The following is a 21,397-nucleotide window of genomic DNA, read 5'->3' as shown; positions in this document are numbered from 1 at the left end:
CATTTTTGTATTTCATAGTACATATGTTTCAAGGGTTTCACGAATGGAACTCTGCCCTCCAGCTGGCATACGTGGCTTGCACCCCTGAAGAAGAGGCGGGTGCTTGTCAGAGGAGAGTAAGTATGCAAGACAACCCAGGAGATAAGGCTCTTCACAATGCCCCTCAGAAAGTATAAAGAGTTCACTGTCTCCAGCCATTTATCTCTGAGAATCCAGGCTTGCTTTTAATCAGAATTAACTATTTAGCCTGCCATAAAACATGCAGTTGAAACCAATCACATTCATTCCCTGGGAGGTCCCTGAAGTCAATATCCTCAATCCTTTTCTCTGAATTCAACCCAACAGCTCTGACTTTAAGCAGCCATCCCCAGCGCCACCAGCCAGGAGTGGTTTCTGTGCACAATGTTATCAGCACTTTCCTGTAGGGGATTTTCAATGTACTCTGGAGAATGGTGACATGCAGATTACAGCTTTGGGAAAAAGAAGTTTTTAAAGCACTTTTGAACTGCAATGTCATTTTGTTGCCCCTTGAGGAAACTGGCTATAAGGTGCTTGTCAAAGGTCGAATAAATTAAGTTCAAATAAGGTGACACTGTTCCCACCTGTCGACCTGGGTGGCAATAAGTTTGTTTTTGTTGTAATGAAGTACCAAGACATATCATGAAAGCATTGTAGAAGGACACAAAACGTGAATTCAAGTCACTATGAGAGCCATGAGAATCTGAATTTGTTGTACTGATGCTTTCTCTTCCCGGACACTTCACAGTCAAAAGCTACACACACCAACCTCTAGTGCTGCATTTCAAAGCAGAATAGCTTCTCTGGTAGAGTCACAGTCCACCCTCACAGAGGGAGACAGTGGTCTTGCCTTGTTCCTATCAATTCCATTATCTGGGATGACTCCCTTCCTTACTGATTTTCTTTTTAGAAGCTATTATTCATACAAACAATGCATATCTATCTTCTTGCTGGATTTTAAGAGCCAGTCTTGCTCCCTAGGCTGTAGTGCAGTGGTGGGATTCTAGCTCACTGCAGCTCTTGGGCTCAGGTAATCCTTTCACCTCAGTCTCCCGAGTAGCTGGGACTACAGGTGCATTCGACCACATCTGGCTTTTTTTTTTTTTTTTTTAAAGGGAAAGATCCTCTCCACAAGTAACAACTCTTCTAAGTGCGGTGTGCATCCGTCCAGAATGTTCTCTCTGCCTTATATACACACACTACAGAAGTATGTATATATTACTATTAAAAAACCAACTTTGTGAGACCTTTATGTAGATAGAAATAATGTCATTATTCTGCACGTGATTCCCATTCAGAGGAGGCTGCTTTTGATTGACTTTACTATAAACTGAATCAGAAATTATTAAAGAAACCACAGTAAAACCCTACATAGTATAACAGTGTTTTCACATTATCAAAGTATTTTCTTATGTCTTCTCATTTGATCACAATAATTAGAATAATCATGTCTCTTTATTTCACATCTCCTGCATCTACTTTCACTTCTCCCGAGGCAAGAAGACAGCAAACACTTTTTCTAAACGTACTCACTCAACGTCACGCACTTATTTATTCATTTGATGAATCTGGTCCGGCCCCTCCTGCGGGCTATTTCCTTGCGTGCCCGGGGGACCTCACAGCCCTTTCCACAGTGATTCCATTCTCCTCCTGACTTCTCAACTGTCTAACTATGTGAGCCTGCGCAAGTTTTTTCCCAGAGTTCATTTCCTCACCTGCAGATGGGCATTAAGAAAACCCACATTGCAGGGGTTTCAGAAACAAATGGGATGGTGTTTGTAAAAGCCCCTAGCAAAGTGCCAGTTAAGGGTCCTAAGTATCACCGGACTCAGTGACCAACCCCTCACCCTAATTCGACTCACTCAAAAGGTCTGGATATAAAAATGCTAGAAAGAAAAGAGCAAAAAAGGAAATAACCATTGAGGATCACCCAACTTCCATGTCAGACCTTCCCAGCCGCTTAACTGAATGGCCCTCATTAGTTATTACCAAGGGGTATGTGAATGAGCCATGAGCGTATGACCCTAATCGGAAGGGAATGACAGAAAAATTCCATGATAAAAAAAAAGCAGAGCTGTAATTCATCAAAGACAATTATAATGAGATGATACTCAAGCTGAAACTAGTTTAAAAGGACTGTTTTGTCAGCTGCAGCATATCCTCTGACTAGATGTTAACAATTAAAAAGCTGTTTTCATTCTAGCATAACATCTCAAGCAATTAAATAAACTGATTACTGCACTGGCCACACTCATCTCTAAAGCCTGTGTTTCCTTGGGGCACCCCATACAGTCCCACAAGTTTTGACATATTCACTGAACTGCTAAAAACTTTGATTAAAAAAAAAAAGAAGGAAAGAAATATTAATGAAGACAGATCCAAGGCCAAAGGTAGCTCAAAATAATGCAAACCTCCTTTCTTTCCCAAATTAGCAACCCTCCTGAAAGCTCCTGATCTACCTCCCCTGCACGCTGGCAGTGCTGGTGGTCCAGACTCTTACCATCCGCAGCGCTGAAGTACTCCGGGTTCACAGAGGCATACAGCACTCCATTCCCCAGCCTGCTGTTATTTCTGTCAAAAAGATCAAATTTACGTTAACAAAACCCCACCTCCATACATTTCTGTATATACTTTCATCTTCGCTACAACAGTTTCATTTATCCTCTCTCACATGGTATCAGAAGAAGAGAATGGGGAGAGCTTACTGTTTACAGCAGCTCTTGTCTACACTCCCAATTCAGGCCTGGGTGGGCCAGCAGACATTTGCTAACACATCTTCTGGCTTCCTCAGTAGCCTGAGATTAGCGCTTTTTAAGAAACATCTGTTTCTTTACTTCATTGGAAATAAAAAGGCTTATTTGATTGGGAAGGCTAGTGCATCACGTTTGGAAAAGTATGCACCAGCAGCAGTATCTGTGTACCAGAAAAGCCAGCCAGGGGAAGGTCTGTACTATCGAAAAATTATTTTGGCTGTTGTTAAAATCATTAGAAAAGGTTCTCTTTTCCTGGAAGAACATTTGATGGGAAAATCGGGTTTTCCAGTCCATAAAATATTTCCTTGAACTCTTCAAAAATATTACCTTCACTCACATTCAAATCATCAAACCACTTAGCCACAGAAAGTGTCATAACTTTGCACATCACTGACCTCTTTCTATGGAAGACGTACAGCATAATCACCAACCCTCCCACAATCAACAGGACAGCGACGGGCAGAGCGATGATCAGATGGATGAAGTTTTCATATCCTGCTACAGCAAGAGGAGGAAATGATGAAATATCACCAGGTGAACAATCTGCTCATTTCATTTTTTCACACTCAGTCAGAAGTATGAAAAAAACCTGTATATTCGTTTACTCCCCATCATACAGTAAGAATTCCCGAAGGTAAATGGTGTCAGAAATAGAACACGGCAAACAAACAATTATTTGAAAAAAGAGTAAATATGCGCAGACTGAGGCATATACTCATTTTTTAAAGTACAGTATATTCTGGCGTAGTAGTTTCAATGATAGACTGAAGAAAAATAATCTTTGTATGCAGTTTAATGACTGTTAGTGAAAATGCATACATTTGACACTAATTTCCCACATCCCACAGAATATTCCAGGGTTTGGTCCATGTCCCCAGTACCCAGCCTAGCATCTGCCATACAAGTGTTGGTTCTGATGGTAAGCAGTCTTTGTGGTCTCACGCCTGCAAAAGGACTCAAATGCCTGCAGCAGCAAGCGTTCTATTTCTAATTGCAGCAGCAAGCGTTCTATTTCTAATAATTCATTTTCATAAAATGACTAGAAATTCTTACATCTATGTATAGTCTACATCTATGTATAGGTCAAGTCCTGCTGGCCTTAATCTTGGAGACAGTTCCATAGACAATTTAAAATAAACACACACACACATGCACACACTGGACGGCACCCCTTTCCAATGCTGCTGTAAACATTTGAGTCCTGTTACAAGTCTAAGCCGACAGAGGCCACTGGTCATCAGAACCAGCACTTGTATGGCAGATGCTAGGCTGGGCACCAGGCACATGGACCCACAGCCTGGAACATTCTGTGGGACATGGGAAATTAGTGTCAACAGGTAGCATGACAACTAGAAACGCGGACTTCACATACGGCAAGGATTCAGAGAGGAAGGGAGAGGAGAGAAGGGAGTCAAGGGATCCTCCCCAAGGGAAAACTTCTTTATGATATGCTCTCCTTAGGGGTTGTGGGGAAATGGCTTTCCTAGAAAATGATGATACTGGAGAGAAGTCAGGGCCAGCTCACAAGGGACCCTGTCCAAGCTAAGCAGTTTCAACCTCATTCTGCAGATTAAAAGGAGTCAGCGAAAGCTTTCAGGCCCAGCAGTGAACTGATCAGATTCGAGTTCCAGGAAAACGGCTGTGCTGAGGACAGACCGAGGGACCTGGCAGTTAAGAGAAGGCACTGTCATGTCTTAGAGAATTGGGGGGACATGCCATGTCTCCAGGACATGCTCTGCATTACCCAGTTCAGACCTACAAAGAAGTCACTGATCCTTGTCTTTACACCAGGCAGACTCACAGAGATGATCTGGCTCGGTAAGTCACGGCCCCAGGATGAGGCTCATACAGTATGACAGCTCATACCATCCCCCCAGGGCGAGTGACCTGGAGTCTGAGCTGTGGCGGTGCTCGTGGTGATAGAGGGCTGGATTCCAGAGACATTTAAGAGGCAGAATCCATGAGGCTTGGGTTGGAAAGAAAAAGGGGTGACTGGAGAGAAAGAAGGGTGAAGGATGCTGTGAGGTTCCTGGCTTGGGTAACAAATGGATTACAAGGCCACTGACTGAGCTAAGGAGCAAAGGAGAGAAGAGGCCTTTCAAGGGCAACAACTGTGATTTTGGTTTTGGCACAAGGAATCTGAGACCTCTCTGAGACATCCAAATACAGATGTCTATGTGGAAATGGGCCTGGAATCACTGGGGATCAAGTAAACATTAATCATACATCCCCTATCAATGATTCTTTTGCCATTAAAAACTGTGATCATGGTTACTCTTTAAAGACTACTAAAGCTGTTTTAATTTTTAAAATGGAAAGTATTTTAATCGAAGAAAAAATATATTTTTATTGATATTATATCTCTCAAAATCGATGCAGGCTCCAGCATTTTGTAATTCCTAAAAACACTCAGAGGTGATCATTACCAACGGAAAGCTGGCAGATTTTTCTTTCTTCCCCCGAGGCCCGCTGTTTATATCACTTATACTACTGGTCAGGCTGTACTGTGTTCTTTTTGAGTTTCACATTTCAACAGGGACATGGAGAAACTGGAACACATCCAGAGAATAACAAAAATGATTAAATGGCTAGGAAACTGGTGTATGATATTGGGCTACAAGAAAAGGCCAAAAGACCTGAGATTATTTCATCTGGAAAAGAGAAGTCTCAGGAGTAATTTAATAGTATTCAGGCACACAAGGAGTTCCTAAAAGGAAGGCAGTTGCCTGAAAGCTTCCAAACCTTCCATCTCCTCGGAGGATTAAATAAGAGGAAATGAGACTAAACTGTAGCAGGACAGAGTCTTGTCTGACATAAGGAAAAATTTCTCAACAGTAAGGCCAGCACGCAGATCCAATTTCCCTGCAGTATGTGATAACATCTGCTGGAAAAATTCCATCAGAAGGACTCCCGATTTCCCACCGGCATCCTGGCACTTAAAAGGTTAAAAATGGAGCAGCAAAGGCAGACAGGAACATGTCATGTCACCAAAACAAGCTGAGTTCACTCAACCCCAGAAGCCAAGGTTGCTGTTTCACAGATCACAGACCCCCAAACTAGGATCTGTTTCTAGGAGATGGAGGGGAGGAAAAAGAGGAGGGGAGGAAAAAGAGGAGGGGAGGAAAAAGAGGAGCGGAGGAGGCTGGGGAGAGAAAGACAAAGCAAGCAAGACACTACTCTGGACAAGGTTGCAGGAACATTATGAAGGTTCTAGGCGCTGCAAAGGTGGCACAGACTAACTGGTGAGACTAGCTTAACTGGACTAGATGGGAGAATTCAGACTATTTTAATTGACAAAATTATCTGCCTAAACATCCATTTACCCCTAAAAACCTGAACCCAGGAACAGTGCCAGGCACATAAAATGTTGGCTCAAGATTTGCAGTTCTATTCACCCCCATCCTGCTTTTGCTGTCTGTATTAGGATTTTCAGATATCACAAACAGGTTAGAATATCTGGTGCTGACCAGGTGACTACTGGAGATCTTTTTTTTTTAATTAATTAATTTTAATATACAAATAAAAGTTGTATATATTTATCATGTATAACATTATTTTGAAATATGCATACATTGTAGAACGGCTGAATTAGCCTAATTAACATATGCACTACATCACATTTTTTTGTGTGTGGTGAGAACACTTAAAATCTATTGTCTCAGCAATTTTTAAGAATACATCATTACTACTGTCATCATATTGTACAACAGACCTATTGAACTTATTCCTCCTATCTAACTGAAATTTTGTATCCTTTGACTAACATCTCCCCAAATCTGCTCCCTCACACTCAGCCCCTGGTAACCTCCATTCTACTCTCCATGAGCTTAACTTTTTAGATTCCACATTATCAGAAAGATCATGTGGTATTTGTTTTTCTGTGTCTGGCTTATTTAACTTAATGTCATGTCCTCCAGGTTCATCCAGGTTGCCACAAACAACATTTTTCTTTTCTAATTTATGGTAGAATAGTATTCTATAATGCATATGTACCAGGTTTTCTTTATCCATTCATATACATAGTGATGGACATCAGGCAGATTCCATGTCTTGGCCACTCATAGTGCCGCAGTGAACATGTGAGTGCAGAGAGCTGTTTGACATACTGATTTCATTGCCTTTAGAAATACACTAGAAGTGAGATTGCTGGACCTGTTGAGTGCGGTTTTTTTTTTTTTCCTTTTTTTTTTGAGATGGAGTCCTGCTCTGTCACCCAGGCTGGAGTGCAGTGACATGATCTTGGCTCACTGCAACCTCTGCCTCCCAGGTTCAAGAGATTCTCCTGACTCAGCCTCCCAAGTAGCTGGGATTACAGGCGTGTACCACCACCCCTAACTAATTTTTGTATTTTTAGTAGAGACGGGGTTTCACCCATGTTGGCCAGGCTAGTCTCAAACTCCTGACCTCAAGTGATCCACCCGCCTTGGCCTCCCAAAGTGCTGGGATTACAGGCATGAGCCACCGCGTCCGGCGGAGTGCATGTTTTAACGTAACTCCAGATGTGAGTAGCAGAAATGTGGACACCAGGAAATATCAGCCCACTAGACCCAAAAGTGTTACCGCTAAGCGAGGCTGCATTGCTATTTTATGTGTTATGCCAAATTTGATCCCATTCCATGAACATGAAATAATCTTAAAAACTGGGTTTCTAGTAAGAAATAACAGAAACTCAATACAGAAATAATTTCACCAAAATACTAAGTTTTGTTGGTCAAACAACAAGTATGTGGGCCCTTGTTGCGCTTATACATCTTATAATTTGTTTTAAAATCTGAAGTCATCACACAGGACAGCCTAAGAATTCTGTCTTGTTAATGACTTGAGCATAAACTCACATTCCTCAGTCTCTGTACCAAAGGGTGAGCACTGTACATTTCCAACGCATATGGGGGCTTTAAAAGGGCAGTGGAGGGTCTGCGATGCTACCGTGGAGATTCCTGCCCTGTAGCAGGCTGAACCAGATGACCTCTGGAGTTCCTTACACCCCTTAGGATTTCAAGCCCTGAATCTGAGCCCTATCTAGCTTTACTGACCAAGTAGGAGGTGGAATGGTCAATTCAATGCTTTATAAAATGTCTTTTGTTTTTTTAAAAAAAAAAAAAAAAAAAAAAAAAAGGTCTTTGAAGATAAGCCAGGTTGAAAGCAACAGTCTCCTCTGGCTGTCCAGTGGTTACACCACCTCAAAAGAGAGGCTCAGATCCTCTCCCTTCCTGCCACATGAGGTAGCAGCCCAAAGCTCGGCATCTGCCCTGCTCAAGCTTTCACACACAGTGCCAGTATGTGCCGGCACCTTAGCATGACCCTTCTGGAAGTTGGCCAACTCCATTTTAACAGAAAATAAGACAGCCATAAACACTCAGGCTGTCCTAATCCTGGACCATCCTGCTTTCAGTTTTACTACGTTTCTTCTCCCTCCACAAGCCTTACTTTTGGCCTGGACATAGAAGAACACAGGATCTGTCCACGACCCATTCCCAGAGAGAGATGTGGCCTGAATCCGGGCTGTGTAGTTCCCCGGGTTTAGCCGGTTTAGCTTGGCCCCTCCATACTTCCTGTATTCCTGTCTGGACACACATTCTCGCTGATCCTGGGGAAACAAAACATACATGTCAATTTCCCATGAATGCAGGAGAAATCTGGGGCCTGCCAACTAAACTCACCACACTGGGGACTCCAGCTGCCTGATCTGACCTCCCACCTAACAATGATCCTGCGTGTCGGTAAAGACGAAGAAATCAAATCTTAAAAGGTCGTCCTCAAGTAGCTTTAAGCACACCCAAAAGCTTTAACCAAACATTTTTGTAACCAAGAACTCCAGAAGGATTAAAAGTTATTAGAACTGATCTGGCCTATGCCACAAGGTTATCTTACACAATGAAATTGTTTCTTGAGGGCAAAAAGCAGCCTAGCTCTTTGCACACTATGCAGTACTCCTTAGAGAGTGCGGAGTGGGTAGAAAGACCCAAATCCTCACCAACTTGGCATGGATTTTATTACGTCCTGTGCTAACCAGGAGGTAACCTGTGCAGTCAGGTAGCATATGCTGTCTATGGATGGAAGTACATGCAGGCACGGGCCACCGCCCCAGTCCTACCTCAACTTGTGATCCGTATTTTATTTCATACATTAGAATCAATCCATTGGGATTCTCAGGTTCTGGCCACTTTAAAAAGATGGAGTTTTCAGGCCTTGGCTCCCAGGTCACTGGCCCAGGAATGTCATCTGCTCCTTCTGTACAATTTAAACAAGTGACAAAGTTGGATTTGGGTTCCCAAGGAGGGAGGCCAACATTGGGCTGACCTGAGAATAATCCCCCCATCCACACGGGCAGGACTAGGGAGATCAGCCACGTACACTGCCCCTGAGCGGGCTGCTCACACAGCGGAGGGTTCAGAATACACCAACCACACAACTTGCATGTCTCAAGATGCCACAAGATACTCCTTTCTCCCCAGTCCCTTAACAAAAAAAGCCTGCTGCCAAGCACAGCAGGAAAATCTTGGCAACCTAAGTAACTTTCTTCTATCCTGTGCCTGCCACTTGAAAAAAGAAAGCTTTGTGAAGCCATCAAACGCAAGCAGCCCTGAAAAGATGCTGAGTAAGCAGAAGCAGGACACGGGGCCTGCCGGCTGTGACAGTGACCCTCAGTGGCACGCAGCTACACGCGGCAACTGCAATTTTTATGCAGGCATGAAGGATGGCCCCAAGCCCGGCCTGTGAGGAAGCTGCTGGGAGGCTGGTGCCGAGAGCAGGGCAAGCCCTCCCTGCTGGCATCAACTCCTTCAGTGGCTGATTGACCTTGCGGTGGTTCCTTTCTTGCTTTTGCTTCTTGAAGCAGTAAACAAAGTGGTGATAAGCAAAGGTCATGGAAAGTTACAGCTGGAAAAGGCACTTGAGGGGTTAGCTGGCTATGTCTCTCCTAGGAGGGCTAAGGAAACTGAGGCAGGGAGCCTGACGACTGCCTCAAGGCACGCTACAATGGACTTCAGTGCCAGAACTGCACCCAGGAGGACCCCACGCCCCAGACTCCCGTCACCTCTGTGCTCTTTCTACCACCTGAGGCCTCCTAAAGAACAGGACAGTTCTTGTTCTGTCTTTGAAGGCACCCACCTTCAAAGACATATGAATGCCCGAATGACAGGCAGTGTCTAACAACAAGGGAAAGCCAAAGACTAAATAAGCAAGACTGGAGGCTACTCCAGGAGTTTATCTTGAGGGGCAGTGGTTACTCTGGATCAAGGCAACTAACTGGAGACATCTCTGGATATGTGAGGGCTCAGGAGGGGGCAACCCGATTTGTGCGCAAGAGGGACAAAGGACAGCGGGAGTGCACGATGTGCACCAAGTAGCAGGTGGAGGGTGGACCCTGTAGAGAGCTCCCTGCTTCCAGCATGTTCTACGGAGAGACCAAGCTGGGAGTGGTGTCACTAGGAGAGCGTGGGCTCTATTCCCTGGGCAGCTGGTCTACACGCCACCTGCCAATGACTGCACGTTATTTAGCAGGCAGGCCTGAGTCTAAGGGTCATGGCCCTGGGTGTCAGACCCTGTGTCCATAAAACACATCTTCTCCACTAGGTTGTGAGGAAGGTGGCAATGGGGCCAGCTGGATCATACCGTACCTGCGGGCATAGTCCTTGCAAAGACGAAGTTGGAGGCGCTGCAGCCCAGCTTCTCAGCCTCATGGTTGCAGCTGTGGATATCGATGCGGTACAATGTGAAAGGCCGAAGGTTAGAAATGACAGTTCTCTCCTTGTTATCCACTCTGCTCTCAAAGAAAGGGTACTCTGTCTCCAGCTCTTCTGGGTCGGTGATGTTGTACGTGTCTGCGGCCGTGGTGTTCCTGCTTCGGCTGGACATGGTGGTGTTGGCCACTTGCATGACATCTCTCCGCTTCCTTTCAGGTCTGCAAGGAAGAGAGAAATGTGGCTTTTAAGTACTTTTACCTCTTTCATCTTTTCTGTGACTTGAGTTAAGAGTAACAGAAGAATCTTAACTGTGGAATAGAAGGAGCTATTGAGCCCCCTTGGATAAGAACTCATGAATAACACAGGGATGTCCTTCCTCATTATCTTGCTTTCTCTACTCTGCAAGTGTCAGAATGGGCACACAAACTCTCACCCCCACCCCCCGGCTCTCAGAGTGGTTCTTCAATTTTACCTAGAAGCAAACAGTGTCTCTGCCACTCTTGGCCAGGCAGTCCTGGCTGTGTCATCAGAACACTCAGGCCATCTGGTCACAGACCTTATGGTTAAGCATTAAAGGTGGCAAACCTACCAGCTGTGCTAAGATTTATTAGGGCAGGAGGGGAGAGGTGAGGTGTGTGGCAGAGGCCCCAGAGACCTGGGGCAGAGGGATATGAAAGCCTGTGGTGGTGGCTCCTTGGATCTGCTCTGACTGTGGAAATAAAGATGCCTGCAGCCTAGCAGCAAGCAGCTCCACAGACCCCAGGGCTCTTCTTGGGGGCTCCTGCTGCGGGCCCACCCCCAATCCCAAGCATCTGTGCTTGCTACACTCTGCGGGTCCCTGGAGCCCACCCAGGCTTCCTCCCGCTCAGCAGTGAGCACCTGTGGCCTCACCAAGGTCCTGCCCATGAGAGGGCAGAGTCCTTGTCATGGATTCGAATGGGGACTGGAACCACCGAAAAGCAAAAGGGAGTGCATAAAGTCATCACAAAAAGGACATTCACACCGAAAAGGGCAGCTGAGGCATGAGGGTACAACCCTCTAATTGCTGCTTTGGTCAAATATGAAAAAATGGGCTTTGTGGCTCCCCCTAGAAACCTTTAAACAAGAATCCTAATGTTTACAGGAACCAACAAAAACAAACAATACGAGAGGAGCACCCAGATGGAGAAAGGGCAACCCTCAGGTCAGCCACGGACCAGTGGTGAGAAAACAGGGCTGAGGTCACTGGTCTTAGGAATAGGCAAAAGGCAGGGAGCAAATGGGATGAATTCCATCTGTCCAGGGAAATGAGAAAGTCCAGAACATGGGAAGCTCATCAGTGCCATGGAGGGGAGAGACCGGCGGCAGCAGCAGCAGAGAGGGAAAGCTCACGCAGGGAACGGAGCAGCCCAGAAGCCACTTGCAGGTTCGGCTGATGCTCGGCAGGCTTCTGGCTGGTCCTTAGGCCAGAACCTGGAAGGGGAGAGCAGGGGGCTTTGGGAAAGGGCCTCTGAGGCTCCCCAGTCTTCTCAGCCCATGGATTCCCCTGAGGAAAACATGGTCCTTCTTCGTGTAGTGGCACACGGGGGTCCCACCAAAGGCATAAACTGCCCAACACAGATATGCTCATTCCAACAAGCAGAAAACCACAAGGTCAGGGCATGTACATTTGCTTTCACAATACTGGGGGAGGAAGGGTAAGGACATGAGGCCGATCATCCACAATCCTCACACTCTGCAAACCAACCAACTAGCTAACCAAGCTTCCCGGAAGGGAAAAACACAATAAACCACATTTACTGTCAGGGAAATCTTTGTCAACACATCATCAACAAATTTCCTGCTGTCCCTTCAAAACCAACACAACATACACTTGTGTCTGTCAGAAGTCGCTCAGGTTTGATGCACTGCAAAATAATTCTCTGTCAAAACCCCTCTCCCAGCCCAGCCCACCCCCACTTAACTGGGATTATATCATGAAGTATACTCAGTAGTTTGCTTGTTTATCAACATCACACTTTTAGGGACTAAACAGCTCTCAATGCTGATGACATCAAGGCAGTGACAAGGGGAGGGAGGTGACACAGAACATTATCTGCAAGGCAGGAACAGAGGAAGCACAATGGCCCATACATCTTTTTTTGGTAAACAACTACATTTCCAAATCGTGTGCCCAACAGCAAACATTACTGCCAACTTTCCTCACTCCACCCCATGATACAACCTAGCCCTATCAGAAAACCTTTTACTTTCCAACATATGTCAACATTTTAGCTAGTTAAACCAAACTATGTGATTTACAAAATAAAGACAGTAGTCAAAGAAAGGCATTTACTGCAAATATTGACTTCAGAAACTAGTAAGTTTTACAAACTCTAGCTTCCACTCTACTTCAAAACACAGGATATTCTGGACAATTTATAAGGAACTAAATCTTACTTAAATGGTTTTATCCCACAAATAAATTGTTCTCAGAATGAAATGAAAGAAATCAAATCCATTTTCGGACAATTCACTTGCAAAACAGAAAGCCAGACTTTGTGATTCAGTCATTCTTTCTGCTGGACACTCCTTTACTGGAATTCCGCCAGAACTCAGCAGGAGGCAAAAAACAAACATTTTAACTTCTTAAAAATTATGGCCTTTCACCACGGACAAAATATTGTCTTTATATACATCCATGAAAAGAGAGAATCACAAGTTGGACTTGTCTTAGGAGAGAGAAAGGAAGGACTCGGGGGACAGGTAAACACACTTCACAAGCAGAATAGAGGAAACTTGTTTTGAACCCAACACCACCAATGCTGTGCATTAATAACATCAGTGTCAATCACAGCTCTGCCTTCACATCACTTAATCTTGTGCTCTACGTCTGATGAGAAAACAACAGGTCTTGCCTTGTAACTACAACTGAAAGGAAGGGGCCTTTGAGCAAAATCTTTCCAAAACCTTGACTCACAACCCGAACCTCCTGCTGGTTGGTGGAACAAGACAGCAACGTAACCAAGGGCCCACGATAGAGAAAAACAAACTTCCCGCCCAGCCTGCTTTGGGACACTCTAAATCCGTCCTTCCGTGTGGCGGGCAGCAGGAGCTGCCACGAGCTGAGCCTCTGCTGTTCTAGGTGGAAAGGACCACAAGAAGCAACGCAATGGAGGAGAAGAGGGGGAAAAGAGAGTCGGTGTGTGGGAATAAGGACCAGGTCCCAAACCGATTCTTAATTAATTAGGATGTCGGAGAAGTCACCAAACCTCATTGAGTTCCAGTTTCCAAACCTCTTTGCAATCTTTCCAGTCCTCAAACTTTCTGCTTTCTAGGAACCACCAGTGATACAAAGATATCCTGGATAAGAAAATGGCCTTGGGCACTGAACCTCAAGCTTCACACTCAAAGCCCTGCCACCTACCAGCAGGCAGAAGACTCCCCCAGCGGGGCAGGCTAGGAGAGGCCATGAGGGACTCGCAGGCCCTTCTCGCAGCTCTGGTGTTTTTTTTTCTTGAGATGGAGTCTTGCCCTGTTGCCCAGGCTGGAGTGCAATGGTGCAATCTTAGCTCACTGCAACCTCCACCTCCCGGGTTCAAGCAATTATCCTGCCTCAGCTTCCCAAGTAGCTGGGATTACAGGTGCATGCCGCCACGCTTGGCTAATTTTTTGTATCTTTAGTAGAGACGGGGTTTCACCATGATGCCAGGCTGGTCTCAAACGCCTGACCTTGTGATCTGCCCACCTCAGCCTCCCGAAGTGCTGGGATTACAGGCGTGAGCCACCGCAACTGGCTGCTCTGGTGGTTTTAACTTCGAGAGAGGAGGGGAGGGGAAAAAAGCCACCAAGCAATGAAGAGGCTCACTCTCAAAAGGAAATAGTGCCTCCAGTTCTAACCAGTCTTTATTTCCCACTTTACTGATTTCTCGAAGTGAGATAGCTATTTCAACCATTTTGCAAATATCAAAAAGGTCACTTGGCAGAAAAAAAAAAAATCACTTTAAAAACCATTTGTTGTTACAGCCTAAGAAAGCCTCTAAGAGCAGTCACTGCGGAATAAACAGCCACTACAGGCTCCTCTCAGGGTTGGGGGCAGTGAGGGGAAGGGAACGTGCTGGGTGGGGTGCTGGCAGCGGGGGCGCTGTGGGGACTGTGGGTGGGCAGCTCGTGGGTACCATGCTGATTTAAATCCAACTCCTTGGCCTAGTTTTCAGGCATGAGGTCGTTTCCAAAATCTGCACTATAATCTTACAGGAAGAGGGAGCCAGGGAACACCACTGTGCTGCCATCTCCTTTCCCACACACTACTTTTTTGAAAGGAAAAAAAAATTGTTTAACATTTTTTATTAAAATAAAATTTTAAAACAAAATAAAATATACATAAGATAAAAAGTTGCCATTTTAATCATTTTAAGGGTACAATTCAGTGGCATTAATTGCATTCACAGAATGGTACAGCTATCATCATTATCTATTTCCAAAAATTTTCATCACTCCAAATAGAAAACCTATCGATTATGGAATAATTCCCATTCCCCTCCACACTCTATCCCCATCCCCTGGTAAATTCAAATCTACTTTCTGTCACCATACATTTGCCCATTCCATATATTTCACACAACATAAAATCATACACTATTTGTCCTTTTGTGTCTGGCCTTGTTTCACTTGGCATGGTGTCTTCAAGGTTCATCTGTGTTGTGACATGGATCAAAATTTCCTCCCTTCTTATGGCTGAATAATATTCCACTGCATGGTTCGAGCCCATTTTATTGAGCCACTCACCTGTTGATGTACATTGGGCTGTTTCCGGATTTGGCTACTATGAACGGTCCTGCTATGAACATTTACTTTCCTCTGCTTTTGTCCCCACTCCCCAGAAACCAAGACCAAGCAGAGGAGCAGAGTCCCTGGGGCAGGGGCTGTGTTGCTTTGAAAGGCAGAGTAACCATGGAATAAACAGCCAGTGCAGGCTGTCTCCCTACACTGCTTCCCAAACTTACTTGTAAAGGATGCTGTGGCACCTGGCTATGTTCTGAAGTCAGGCCCTTTCCAACGTGTTTGGTTGGAAAGGCCCTGTTTGGAATCAGGCCTGATTCCAAAATCAGAATCAACAGACTCTGATTTTTTTCCCTCTTGCTTCACTCCTCCTCTGTGAGGCTGAGAGAGGCAGCAGAGAGAATTGGCAAGGGCAGAGATGGACCCAAATCCTGGCCTTTCCTCTCACCAGGCAGCAGCTGTCAGTACTCTTTGAGTTTCCCCTCCCTGCCTCTACCACAGGGTGCCCACCTGCTCTCTGTGGGGGGTTGTGGCTGAGACAGCAGTACCTGTCACACCGGCGGCCCCAGCAACCCAAGCCCTGGTCCCTGTTCCCTTCAGGGCTGACTGGCTTCCGCAGGGACTCACTTCACCGAACCTGTCATCTTTTGCGGCTCTGTTTCGATGGCTACTGTATCGTACCCCTAGCTGCTGACTTACACGCTACCTGGTGGGGAGAAAGGCAACAGAACCGCCCTGAGCAGTGGGTTCTGCCAACTGAAATTTCACATGAGCTGGGTACCTGGGCACGAAGATGGAGTTGTGCAGGAAATTCTCAAAGACTTTGCGGTACTCAGCCTCCTCCTTCTCAGCCTGCTTCTCGGCTTCAGTTTTGGGGCAGGCGCAGCAAGGCCCTTTCTCACCACCACACACCTCAGTCTTGGGGTTCTCTGTGACTTCCTCAATGTCGATGGTGCCGTCGGCATACTTCCTGATGGGGATTTTGTCTTCTCGGAAAAGAAAAGCCAAAACAAGAGTGGGAATGAAAGCTGTTATGCATGCTTGTGAGGAAAAATAATAGCTCTCAGTACCTTTAATCAAGAAGATAGCTGGTCTCGGCCAGATGTGGTGGCTCAAGGCTATAATCCCAGCACTTTGGGAGGCCGAGGCGGGCGAATCACCTCAGGTCAGGAGTTTCAGACCAGCCTGGGCAACATGGTGAAACCCCGTCTCTACTAAAAATACAAAAAATTAGCCGGGCATGGTGGTGCATGCCTGTAATCCCAGCTACTCGGAAGGCTGAGGAATGAGAAATGCCTGAACCTGGGGGCAGAAATTGCAGTGAACCATGATCGCGCCACTGCACTCCAGCCTGGGCAACAGAGTGAGACTCTGTCTCAAAAAAAAGAAAAGAAGATAGCTGGTTTCCAATGGAGAACTACACTGTTATCTGATATGTGTAATATTAGGACTCAGGTACATTAAAACCACAGGAATGAACGGTCACACCCTCCGTCCAGGCTGCTGCTGCACCCTTACCTTTGGAGCAGTAATTGTGCCGGTAAAGGTAGCCGTCCTGAGGCTGCCGCTGCCAGCGCACAATGTAGTAACTCAGGTTGCCGTTGGGCAGAGAGGGAGGGTTCCACTTCACGATTAACTGAGAAGAGGAGTTCGATGCTGAAAGAACGTCCAAGGGAATGGAAGGAACTGGAAAGGGGAACAAAGAACATTCTAGAAAATGAAATGAACTTAAGATTCAGGCTATCAGATACTCTGGCAAGCCAACAGGAAACTGCCAGTTTGACCTGGATAAGAAAATAACAATGAACAATGAAATACAAAGTGAAAAGTGAACCTTATTTTGAAATAGTACTACTTTAAATGCCAACATTTCCCTTTATAATCTATTTCCTCAGGTAATCTCTGTGAAAACAAACATTACTGAGTTGTAAATGGAAAAAGGCTGCGGGGGCACAAGCAGGGTTAGAAGAGACAATATGAAAATCTACAGCTAATTCAAACACCTGGTATTTCTCATTTATTACAACTGCCATTCTCCACAGTGCTGAACTCCAGCAATTTCGACAACTGGTAAAATAGGCCGACTTGGATTTCATCTGAGATTTTGAATCTCTGATAAAAATGTCATGAAGCCAAATGGAAAGAGGAAGTGGAAAGGGGGCTGGAGAGTCTGTGTGTGTGAAGGAGGGTGCGTGCCCATGTCACAGCTGTGTGTAGAGGGATGGGGGAGAGGCAATGCAAAGAACACAGAAGTCCACCATTTCCACAGGCCTCTTTCAGTACAATGACTGAGGCACGACTCTGAAAAGCAGTTTAGAACTGCAAATGCATGGAAGCCTCATTTCGAGCAAAGGACTCTGTCACCAGCAGAATGAATGCCGATTACAGGCAAAGCACAGTTATCTGATCAAGCTTTACTTATGCTGACCCCTGAACCCAAACCCAGAGCTGAAGTGTGCATAAAGATCAAATGCATCCCAGAACCACTGAAATCTTGTCCTTATTGGGTCACAAAAAAGCATCAATGTTGACGGTTTTTCCAAAGTGCAGGAGACACCTTCACTGGATATCACTTAAGCAACATGTTTGCCTAAGCCATTTTTAAAACTTGAAAAGGGCGGACAGCTTGAGGGTGCTCCAGGTTATACAATACACACAAGGTTCTGAACATCTTCAAGGGATGATACTTTGGAAAAAGGTTATGACTAATACTAGCGTTTTCAGAGAAAACACAACCACTTGATGCTCAGCCACTTTAGGGTTTCCAAAAATAAATACTTCAAAAACAAACAGCTCATTCCTAGATACATTCTTATGATAGGTGTCACAAAACAGCAGAGGCAGAGGACCAAGTTCTTGTCTGTCTCTGCTGCCTGTAAGGACAGAGGACAAAACGTAGTAAACTGACTCATTTGTACAGTACCTGGTTTCCATCTTTGCGGAAAGGAAACAGGTTTCTTGAGAATCTGTCACAATAAGCAGATACTCCTATGTTTCCCAAACGCTACAGTGAATTGCTGGGCAGGGGTTACTTCCAAATTTTAAGATGAAACACTTATTCTGTTGCATTGAACCTCTGCTACACCAACCCACACCCAGGATCAGAAGCCTGTGCCAATTTTGTTTGAATAAGCACTTTACCCAGTGACATGACTGTGGCCACTTACAAGGTCATGGAAATGGGCTAGGAGGGGAGGAAGAAGCAGGCGTGCACAGCAAAAGGTTCTCCCCACCAGCATTTTCTTCTCACCCTCCTCTCTGCCATTTAAACTCATTTTGTGCTCACTTATGGGTATTTAGAAACACCTTACCCATTAAAATAATGGCTATTATCAAAGAATGTTTATCAGTGCTACAGACTGAATGTCTGTGTCCTCCACCAAAATTCACATGTCAAAATCCTAACCCCTAAGGGGATGGAATTAGGAGGTGTGGCCTTTGGGAGGTGATTGGGTCATGGCGGTGAAGCCCTCATGAATGGAATCCGGGCCCTTCTATGAGAGGTCCTGGAGAGTGCTCCCGCATCCCTGCCACCATGCCAGGACACAATGAAAAGACAGCCATCTATAAGCCAGGGAGTGGGCCCTCACCAGACACCAAATCTGCCAGCATCTTGATCTTGCACTTTGTGGCTTCTGGAACTGTGAGAAATACTTTTCTATTGCTTATAAGCCACCCAGGCTACACTGTTTTTTTGTGACAGAATCTCCAATAGACTAAAACAATCAGTGTCTTTAAAACGGAAGTGGATTTTCCTATTTCTAAACTAGTTTTTATATACTGGAAACTATTAATGTTTGCTTTTACTGTTTCCAGATCTGGAGTTGAGAAATGAGGTGGTTTAGAACCTAAAGATAAAGGAAGGAGGAACATCATCATCAGTGAATACTTTGAATATCCACAACACACTACATCTGCAGTCTTTCAACTTTTGTTGACCTCTTTGGAACTCTATAGGCTCCAGAATGAAGATGGAATACCAGTGAGTTACATGAATTAAGTGGAACACAGATCAGCATGGTTTCAGTTCCTGGAGGATTGAACAACAAAATAAGCAAGAAAGAAGGGCAGCCGAAGATGAATGTTTCCAGGCTGGGCCTTCCAATGAAACCAGCCCAGCACCCTGGAGGACCCGGGCTCATAGGCACAAAGCAGGAGATGATGGAAGATAGTACCGAGGCCAGAAAATGGCACAGAAGAGCCTAATGTGTTAGCAGTGGGGAAAGAATATGACACAGTGTTACCTATTGACAAGAAAGACAACAGGCATAGCTCACTGCTAACCCTACAATGACACCTGGTACAAGCAAGGCCAGTGAGCTTGTGGAGAAGCGTGGATGCTGGGGGCTTGTCTAGGCATGGATACCTGAAGCATTGGTGCGAATGTACAAGATCTCACTCTTGGCTCCACGGATATGGTCGTTCTCCACCATGGTGAGGGTCACAGCCTTGACGTAAACGGCGTACTGAGTCCAGGGCTTCAGCCCATGCAGTAAGATGCCGGGCTCCACGTCCTTGTTGGGTGGGAGGTCCACGTCCACCATGTTCCAGCTGTTGGAGCCGCAGGCGTCCTGCCCATCATACTCCGTGACATTCTTAAAGGGTCTGAAAGACAATTAAGTTCAGAGAAAGTTCGGGGCTCTGACATCAAAACCCTCAAAATCTTCCCCAGAGGCCCAGCATGTCACACTTTCTATAATGGGAGGTCTAAATAAACAAATAATCAATTAGACTTTTATAGAAGAAGAAATGAAGTGACTGGACTCTGGGCTTCCCCAGTCGGGCACTACAGAATTCAATGGTCTGCCTCAGGAAGAGCCAATTCAACGGTTACTGGGATTCAATAGTCACTACTCCTTAAGAACATATGCAAATACTATTTTTCTCTCTTCTGATTGCAGCATTTTTTCATCATTAAGAAAAAAACAAGCATAGTCAGTTAATGCAAATATCAGATATTGAAAGAAGGTAACTGTTGGAGAAAAATGACTTTCCTACAGACAAACAGAAGTAGCTTCTAAAATTCAAATTGCTCATAAACAATTCTGATGCTTAAGCATCTCATAATATTCAAATATTTAGTTTCCAGATTGCCTTAGAAACTAGCATCAAGTCCTCAGTGAAATTACCAGCTGACATTGCCAAAGCACTGGTGTGACTATCAAAGAGAATATAGTACTTTGCACAGATGCATGGTTGGGTAGATATTTTACATTTATCAGCTAAAAGGGCTGGACAGCTGCTGGCCGCTGGCTTCTGAAACAAACATTAACAAAACACTGTCTGCTGTCATGAGATAGGAGATCATGAGGGGCTCCCCTGTGTATCAACTCTGAAAGCCTAGTAATCCTAAGTACCCAATTTCTCATTCATAGGACCCCAGCTCTGGCAGGAGGAAAGAGTACAAGATGCTGTCATAAGGTGCCTCTGGTTCCTGCTCTTTGGAAGCCACACATCTGGGAAAGAGAACTATGGGATTAAGATGGGACCTGGGTAAGGGGATGGCTAAATAGACCGGGGTAGCCACCTGGATATAGGAGGCCGAGGAAGGAAGAGGGAGACCAAAGAGGGCTGCAGTCGGGAGGAATAAGCCTCGGCTGCTTAGATGGGTGAATGTCATGTGATTGCACAAGAAAAGCTCCCAACAGAGTCTGGAAGAAGTCACAAAAGGCTCAAGACATGAAGGCCGTTCTCTCTCCACTTTTCTTCGCTTGTTTGGAAGGCTCATGACCTAGAGCAGAGGGCCACAGCTTGGGAGAGGCACACAGAGAGAGACAGGAATAAGATGATACAAGAGAGCCACATGCCTGCAGGGTGTTCCTGGAGTAGGCCTAGTGGGTAAGGAGGCTGAAACGATATTTCAGTGAAGTTCCCCATCATCGTTTATGAGTCTGGACTGACCTACTTCTGGAAAAAACATGCTTTCCCCACTTTGGGTTTATTTTATTCAAACATCTCTAATCACTCACTAAAGAATGACAGGCCTCGAGCTAACACTTTCCCATTCATGGCTGTCACTGGCTGTGACTGACATCACAGGGACAGCCCGAGAGGGTGCATGAGGATGAAGTAGGGATGCTCGGTGTGGCTCTCCCTGGGGACTCTGCTGACCCCCTGTATTCAGCCAACCCATTCAAGGATCAAAAGACTGGCCTCTCCCATTCGTAACCCTGTCAACAGAATGGCATCACCCAAAGCAAA

General features: G+C 45.4%; 1 protein-coding gene across 3 annotated transcripts in view; it reads right to left on the bottom strand.

Annotated features, from left to right (window-relative positions):
• Window positions 1-21,397, bottom strand: part of IGF1R (insulin like growth factor 1 receptor) — a 315,543-nt gene that overhangs the window by 31,641 nt on the left and 262,505 nt on the right. For 2 of the 3 annotated variants that reach the window (XM_009250187.4, NM_001131787.1), the window contains 8 exon segments: window positions 19,563-19,801; window positions 16,715-16,882; window positions 15,978-16,182; window positions 10,391-10,674; window positions 8,866-9,002; window positions 8,199-8,358; window positions 3,167-3,269; window positions 2,519-2,589 (listed from right to left, as the gene is read on the bottom strand). In XM_009250187.4, coding sequence (XP_009248462.2) covers window positions 2,519-2,589; window positions 3,167-3,269; window positions 8,199-8,358; window positions 8,866-9,002; window positions 10,391-10,674; window positions 15,978-16,182; window positions 16,715-16,882; window positions 19,563-19,801 — 1,367 coding nt within the window. 3 annotated transcript variants of the gene reach the window in all.

This window comes from Pongo abelii, chromosome 16 (genome assembly GCF_028885655.2).
Source record: "Pongo abelii isolate AG06213 chromosome 16, NHGRI_mPonAbe1-v2.0_pri, whole genome shotgun sequence".
NCBI lineage: Eukaryota > Metazoa > Chordata > Mammalia > Primates > Hominidae > Pongo > Pongo abelii.
This window is presented reverse-complemented; position numbering and strand designations above follow the sequence as displayed.